We start from the raw sequence: 8388 nt of genomic DNA, 5'->3' as shown, positions 1-8388 counted from the left end.
ATATTAGCGGTTATTTACTCTTAGAGGTCAGATGGCCATTTACATGTTTGAAGGGGGAAAAAGGTTAGCGGTGCTATTGATATTATTGACACATTGTGATCATAGCAATAATAAATAATTAATAATAATAATAAATAATTTAGCAATGGACATCCACTGGGTGGCTCTCCTTGTCCACTGTTTCCAGATCGAATTGGAATTTGGAATGTTGGTTTTGCAGAGAGAGGAAAACTGGAGGACCCGGAGAAAAACCCTTCGAGCAAGGACGAGAACCAACAACAAACTCAACCGACATGTGACACCGGGTTCGAGAATTGAAGCCGAGCCACAGTGGTGGGAGGCGAGTGCTCTCACCACTGCGCCATCCCTGCAGTGATTTCCTGCCAGGTGCTATATAACCTACTAAGGTAGCATCATTACTCAGTCTTTTAACCTTTTGGCACTGACTGGTTAAAACTGATGGCAACATCATAATAAACAGAGGTCTATCTATCATTTAGTTCTGTAAACTACTGGAACTTACAGTCTTCCCTTTTTCAGTGGTCGACCGTGTTCTACGAAGTCCATATACATTCCCACATACTGATATTTCATGCCATATTGTGGGCTGACAAGAAGGACCACCCTTGGGATTCATTAGAAGAATGCCATTGGTGGTCAGACCATCCATCAAATTCTCTTCATTTTGCCACTTGGGGGCTTTTTCCTGTTGAGCAAAATCATGATGTAACTACTTTGACAAAAAAAAAAATGTTCTTCTGCATTAACGCCTTACAAACACTGCATTCAAACTCCGGCAGAGTAAAAATGACTTGAACTTGTAGGACTAAAGCATTGCAAAATAGAGTAAAGTTTAAAAAATGCCAATTTCTGCTTTAATAAAAATGAGTATAACAAGAATCAAGTATTTTTTTTAAAAAATTTATTGAGATGTATATTTTTATTTTGAAGAAGTAAAGTTTTGAACTTACTCCTAAAAATATATTACTAGATTTATCAAAACCAGCTGCAAACACCCTGGCGGTATAAGGTGGTTCTCTATCAACGACAATGCGACAAGCATATCTGGAGATAGTGCTCTTGTGTGTGTCTGGGATCAAATCTGAAAGCTTATTTCCAGGAGCTGTGTCAGTCACCACAAAGTCTATTTTAGAATCAGCAGAACGGCCAATCTGCAAAAAATGAAAAAAAAGTCCAGTAAAAACTGAATTCTATACTGTTCATCTAGCTATGATAATCCTCATTGTAAACCTAAAACTTAATATGACACAAAAAGTCTCCAAATGGTAACAGGTATCTCTCACAGTGACCCAGATAGTGTCAATGCAAAATACACTATGTACACATCTACGTACACGTCACTTTGCTTTGTAGTTACTGGTAAGTTTAACTTTCATACTTTCTTGAATTTATACATAGTGCCAATGCAAAATACACTTACAAGTCACTTTCCTTTGTAGTTACTGGTAAGTTTAACTTTCATACTTTCTTGAATTTATACATAGTGCCAATGCAAAATACACGTACACGTCACTTTGCTTTGTAGTTACTGGTAAGTTTAACTTTCATACTTTCTTGAATTTCTACATAGTGCCAATGCAAAATTACACACACATGTCAATTATTTGCCTTGGCCTTCGGCTTCAGCAAATAATTCATCTACTCGCCATGGACAAATCACAATATTTTGCTCAACCTCGTCCAATAATTGTTAAACATTTGTTGAATAATCTGCCTAGATTGGGATCTCCACCTTGTCGAGGTGGGGTGGCTTGCTTTCCCCAGTGACCCCTAGAGCTATGTTGGCTGGAGTCTTGCACTCCTGGCAGGGACACCCATGCCAAACAGGTCGAAGGGTAGGGGCCAGACAAAGAGTGATTCCACTGGCCCTCCAGGTTGGGAGTTGAGCAGAGGGGTGATAACCCTCTCCTGTAAAAAAAAAAAGAATTATTACAGAAACCAGAAGCAGAGTGAATTCACTATTTTAAAGGGGAACTGTGGCAGTACCTCATAAGAGAGAATTAATGAAGCACGGGAGCCAAAGCCAGCAGGACGCCTCCAGGCTGATGAAGCCACTGTTAAAGAAAGGCAAGAGGCAGGTTGGAGGTCGTGGGAGGAGGTGCGGACCACAGAAACCAATTGAGAGGAGTGGAAAAGCTCTGTGAAGGCCCTATGTGCCATGAGGCATGATAAGGATTGATGATGATTTGTTGAATAATGATCTGCTCTGTTAAGCCATCAGAGGTGGAAGACTAGAGCACAGTTGGTGGGAGGAGTAGAATCCTCCTTGGAAATCTTTGTTAAAAAACCTGACTAGGTCTTAAAGGAAAAGGTCCGAAGGCTGTAACTAAATTTTAAGTTTCTTCTGCAAGTATGTACCATCATGTGACAAAATTTACTTCTGCCTGGTTAAAGATAAACAGTAATCCTAATTTGCAAAGAATATGGCAGGTTTTCAATAGTTTTTCATTTTTCAGGGAGCCTATTTTCCACCTGGCCATGACAGCAGAGGAAGTAGGGCTTCTCGGTTGGTAGAGATATTCTCTGATGTTAGTTAAGAACCGTAACCTCTCAGTCTGCCAACCTCCATCCCCCACTCACTCCACCCCATGCTATTGCCAAGGAATCAGTCAGACTGCATTAAATGGGAACGGATTTATGGGATAATAAGGATCTCTGGATGTGCTTTGTAGAAAGCTGTGCCTCAGATTTACATGCATAAAACATTAGTCTTTGCACTGTGCTAGTCACTCAGTTGCAATATGTTTGCAGGAGAAAAGATATTGAACAAGTCAACGTGACCTATGAGAAGTACTGGAATGGGGAGTGTGGGTATGCAAGGATATTTTCACACAATATTTTGTGAAAATATTTTCTGACTAATTTATTGGGAAAATTTTAAAAATGCACTCCTCAGGAAGGCACATACCCACAGCCTAAATTAGGGAGCATCTTTTACCCCTTCTCCACACAGATTTACATACAGCTCTCTAATAACTTTTTGTTTCTTAAATTATATTTTTTTTCATATTTTATTTTTCAAAGAGCTGGGACCACCTGATTTTGAAGTAGCTGAAAATGAGGCTATAAAGCTGAAGGTACGGGTGTGTTTGATTCATATTTCCATCTTTATTAGGGTAGCCAAGGGGGGAACCAGATTCCTTTTCACACACCAATTTTTGAAAAATTCATGTGTCACATATTCAAAAGGGACAACTTCAAATCTGCCTTTGTGTGCACTACATTTCAAGAAAATCTACAGGTTTTCACTAAATGAGTCACACAGGTCATGTGTGGTCAGGTGGTAAATCATGCTTCTTCTTTGGTGACCCAGTCTCCGTACTTAGAACCTTGCAGATCAGTTCACTATCCAAGAAGCCCATCATGAGGGTGGACATTTTAACTTATCAGCCAGAGAGTGTTTGCTTGATTTTATTTTACTACAAAATTGTGTTACCCAGAGTACTGACAGAAGGAAAATAAAAAAAAAAACTATAGGTGTGAGCTTTACAAAGAGATCTTACCAGCCATCAAGGAAGGCTGAATTATTAGAAAATTATCATGATTAAAAGAATCTGAATGAATGGTCCAGTTCACTATTAATGAGATCCATTGAGAGAAATTTAATTACTCATTCATTTGTGTTTTTGTATTTCTTTTGACCAGTTGGTTCATCACAGTTCAGAGCTCAACATGAATTATTTGAGGCCTCTTCAACTTTTTAGAATTTTACTGATTTGATATCTCAGGTTGGTGGAAAGTGTCTATTTTGTATTCCAAATTGTTGCTGATTTACTTTTTTTTTTTAACAGTGACAGTTTTCAACCACCAAATGGTTTTTGAAATACTTAAGTCCCCTTTGAAATGGGATTATGATTTCTACTGATACCTTATTTTCAAAGGCTTCTAATACGAATTTTTCCTTTTCCTTTTACAGAATGTAGCTGATGTCTTGCAACAATAATAAGTGACTGCAAATGACAGGATTGACTCAAAAACATCTGCTAGGTTGATACCTTGAAGAAATATGTAGTTAATTATTGACTTGTAAACACACAGTCTGATAATAATGATGATGACAATGAGAATGATGAAGACAGCATTGATGACAATGACAATACTGATGACCATGAAACAGGGGTTTCATTAATGTTTTCAGGAGGAGGGCAACTGGTTTTCACAGGCGGGCAAAACTTTTTGAACTAAACTTCTTTATAAGATAAACTTTCCCCCAGACTGTTAAACCAGGTGGGCAAAACCATCCTTACAACTACTCAATTTGGCCAGTGCCCGGCCCTCAATGAAACCCCTGCTTTTAAGATTTAGGCTCTGCCAAATATTTCTTGCTTGTTCACTCTGAAGACCTAATGCACAATTTAACATTAAATGGTGAAAGTGAGATACCCAGTTCTTGTTTCATCTTCTCAGCTGTTCACAAGTGTTCTCCACTATTTCTATCGCCTTCACACTTGTGCAAGGAAATGAGTATGTAGCTATCAAGATACCATAGGGTAGACTGCACACTATGATTCCAGATCTGTTATAGTGTGACGTTGCATATACACTGAAGTAACAGAACAGAAAAATATCTATCAATAACACAAGTAATGGGGTGAATCAGTGGAAAAAAAATCACACCAAAAAAAAAAATATTCGGGGTATTGTTAAATTTTATTTATGAACATGACTTCAAGTTGGCTATCTGAAAATTTGCAGTCTGTAATCATTATGGTAAATACAAAAATAAATAAAATAAATAACTTTATTTAACAATGGAAGCACTTTACAGTCTTAGACTGAGAAACCTATGGCCTTCACATGGTATTATGGCCTACAAATGGTAGAGTTGGTGTAAAATTGTAACTCAATGAAATCACACAGTCTGGGAAGCTTAGAGCTCACCAAGCTGGTAATAAAAGTATATTACAAATATCTTCCTCTATGTCTAGATAAACCTGTGTAACACCCCAAATATAAAGTACATATCGCGGACACAGGGAATGGGTCCAAAAAAAAAGGAACAGATACAAAGCATTTGACAGACATTCCTTCCTCTCAACTCAGCAAGGATAATTCACATTACCTACAAAAATTCTTTCTGTAGATAATGTATTTAATCTCTGGATCACCCATTGCAGTTTGCAGAATAAATCCCTTTTGGCAAGCAGCAGAGTCTGTAGGAAAATGAAAGAAAGATTAAGCACGATTTACTTCTGTTTAAAGAGGGGAGCTAAGTTACCAAAAACAACCTGAATCGTCAAATTCAAAGGCAGGTTAAAACTGCACTCTTCAACATTGCGAGGCAGTTGATTGCAGTTATGTTTTGATGATTCTGTGAAAATGTAAATACCCCTCCCTGCAGGTGTTTATGACTTCCATCATACCTTCAGAACTGTGATTTCAAATTCTAGTTCGGTTGATTAAAACTATTTACAAAACATTCCCTGTGAAAGTGGGCCACCTGGATATAACTTGGTTCACTGTGAATCTCTCACTTCTCTCTGGCCTCTAAGTGTTTAGTTAAACTTAGACGGTGATATTTTTCCTTTGTTTTTGCATTTTTTTGTTTGCGTTAAGTTTCGTGACATACATAAGTTAGAGTTTGGTCACATGTTTTTCGGCTGTAGCTTCCTCACACATGTTTTTATCGATGAGCCCTTGTGGACTGTAAACTCTTCTTTTCGTCACTATTCACACAAAATGCAAAATTTCAATTGACACTTGTTTTAGGTATTCATTATGTTTATTTGTTGTTCTTGTTTGTTTTCTTTCTCAGTTTTCACCATTTTGTAACTGTTTTCATGACATGTTTGTACTATTGATTGCGATCGTTGAAAATTAAAGAATTTATGGGATAAACGTGTCGAAGTTTCATGCCATCCTTAATGCTAAGTGAGAAACTTTGCAGAATATGATAAACAAAGTGTTTCTCCAACTTCCTGCCCTGCTCTATCTCACCTTATAGTTGTGTCATACCTTTCCCACACCCCTCCCACGCCACTCCCATTTCTCTCCCAACCCTTTCAGCTCCCTATTTCCTTGGGGTCCCATTTCACTATTCTACTAAATCTCCTAAGCTGAATCAGGGAAACATCCTATAGGTAGCCTTTATTTTCTTCATATTAGAAAAACAGAAGATACCTTCTTCTTCAGATGTTGTGGTAAAGATAACAAGAAACTGGGTATAGTATTTCTGCAAAAATCACAAAGACCCACATCAAAACAATATCAAGCTGATAAGTGATGAGAAAAGAAAAATATTACTTAATTAAGGGAATTATTAGTTGATCCAATACCAAATTCTCAGAGCTAAGATCATAAGAATTGTTTGACAGACAGCAAGGAGAATTCCTCAAAGATCTTGGGATTGAAAGGGATAGGTTCACCTTTAGATGTTGATATTTATTATGAAGAGGAAACTTCTATCTCTATCTCCTTTATTTGTTTGAGCAGGTTGAATTATGGCAGCTATTTGCTGATGTGGACCTGCTATCTTCCCACCCATCCCACCCCAGGAGAGGATATCCATCACACAGTAATATCATGTGTGGGAAATTAATGTCTCCAACCCCAACCCTGCAGGAGACGGGACCTCCATTTATTCGTCCCTATCCAAGATGACTAGAATATCTAACCATTTCTTGATGTTATAGGAAGGTAGCAAATGCTTCTCAATTATTTTAAGACCTTGAGTGTTGGTCTGGCTGGGGCTCAAACCCTCGACCTCCCGCACAACAGTCCAGCGCACTATCGATTGGGCTAACTGGCCGGCAGACATCCACAAACCTTTCACTTCCAAAGATAATCAGAATTAAAATCCTATTGCAATAACACTTTATACCTTGCTACCAGTATGCAAATTCTCCCCACTGTTCTCTTTACATTTCTTAATCAGCTGACAAGGAGAATTTGTTTACCAATCAAGAGCTCCTTGATTAGTAATCATTTCCTTTATTCTCATGACCTTATTGTTTGATTCAGGGCTGATATTGTAAGGAGAAATTCAATGCTAGTTTCTCTTAGAAGTCAAAGGGTTAAGGACTCGTACAGAGAAGCAGTGAGAACTAAGAAAAATACCTAATTTGTAGGGGATACTGCTTTGATGCAATACCAAATCCTCAGGATTGACTTATAAAGAAACAAATTGTCATCAATTAGGAGAATTAGCTCCATAGTAATATAAGAATAAAGCATTTTAAAAATACAGGCCAAATATAGCAATTTTTACCTGATTTAGGTCTTTGAGGTTCCCACATGAGTAGATTGAATCTCCCTGTTTGGTCAGGACAACCACACCATCAAGAACGGTGCCAACAAACAGATGTTCTGTGGATGTATATTATGTTTAAATGAGAAATGAGACAAAGTTCAGTATCCACATATGGTGCTCTGGTTTAAATCTGATCCTTAGAGAGGGACTTCTATCGATCAACACAATTGTGTGGCCAGGACTTGGAGTTAAACTATGTTCAGGAGCATTTTTCAACACCAACCCTGTCTAGATACCATTAACTTGTACCAAAACAGTATTTCATGCATTAAGATTTTAAAAGGGAAAAGTTCAATATGCGTGACATATTAATTTTGGGCTTTATCGCACAGCAAGTACAAACCCTCTTGCCTCCCTCGTATAGTGTCTTGTCTGGATTGCTGGTCCTAGCAGTATGCAGGATGTCTGTCATACATGATGAAGCTATTTAATGCCAGGGTCTGACTGCAAAACATGCAGTTCCTTAGCTGCAAATCAGAAATAGCTAGAGCACTGCTGACACAAAACGGTTTGGCCATGGTGCCTATTAATACTCTTCGCTCTGACGAAGGGTTAACACACGTAACGTCACCTTTTAAAATCTTTACGGTGGCCACTTTACATTATCAACTTAGTTAATAAAACCAAATTACCAATTAATACTTAACATTATCAACTTGGTTGATATTATCAAATTACCAATTAATACTCTGTTTTGTAGCGTCTAAAACAAAGTTGTTGGGGGTTCAAAGCAGGAAAGGTGATTTAGTTCTGAAGCGAGGTCTTGAAAGTTGTTTCATTCGCGTTGCCAGAACTGTGTATCGTTAGAAAAATATTGTAAACAGCGAACTTCACAAAACAATATGAAACAAATACCTGAGACGAACTCACTCCAGGCCTCCCCTGATTGCATCTGTTAACCTCTTCTTTCTTGGCCTTACGTACCCTTCCCTTAGTTAATCTGAAGCACTTAACGCTTAATCTATGTTAATATTTTTGTGAGCAGAACAAATATCAGTCGGCTAGAAGAGGAAAACCCAAGGTTATGTTGTTATCGACAGGCATTCCTATCACATTAGTTACCAGTCTCTTTCAGAATTTTATTGGTTCGCAGCTTCTCGTAGCCGAAAAGGAGCCGA

The 8388-nt window shown here is 38.0% G+C and overlaps 1 protein-coding gene across 1 annotated transcript in view; it reads right to left on the bottom strand.

Annotated features, from left to right (window-relative positions):
• LOC148727832 (E3 ubiquitin-protein ligase pellino homolog 2-like) overlaps positions 1-2501 on the bottom strand; it is a 7639-nt gene extending 5138 nt beyond the window's left edge. Inside the window, exons 1-4 of the mRNA XM_088724875.1 lie at positions 2494-2501; positions 1754-1979; positions 972-1172; positions 524-706 (exon numbers count right to left, since the gene is read on the bottom strand). Coding sequence (XP_088581001.1) covers positions 524-706; positions 972-1172; positions 1754-1979; positions 2494-2501 — 618 coding nt within the window. The remainder of the gene's footprint in view (positions 1-523; positions 707-971; positions 1173-1753; positions 1980-2493) is intronic.
• Positions 2502-8388: the final 5887 nt, after the last annotated feature.

This window comes from Stylophora pistillata, chromosome 6, assembly GCF_964205215.1.
Source record: "Stylophora pistillata chromosome 6, jaStyPist1.2, whole genome shotgun sequence".
In the NCBI taxonomy this organism is placed as follows: Eukaryota; Metazoa; Cnidaria; class Anthozoa; order Scleractinia; family Pocilloporidae; genus Stylophora; species Stylophora pistillata.
Note: the sequence above shows the minus strand (reverse complement) of the source record. Positions and strands in the feature narration are given on the sequence as shown.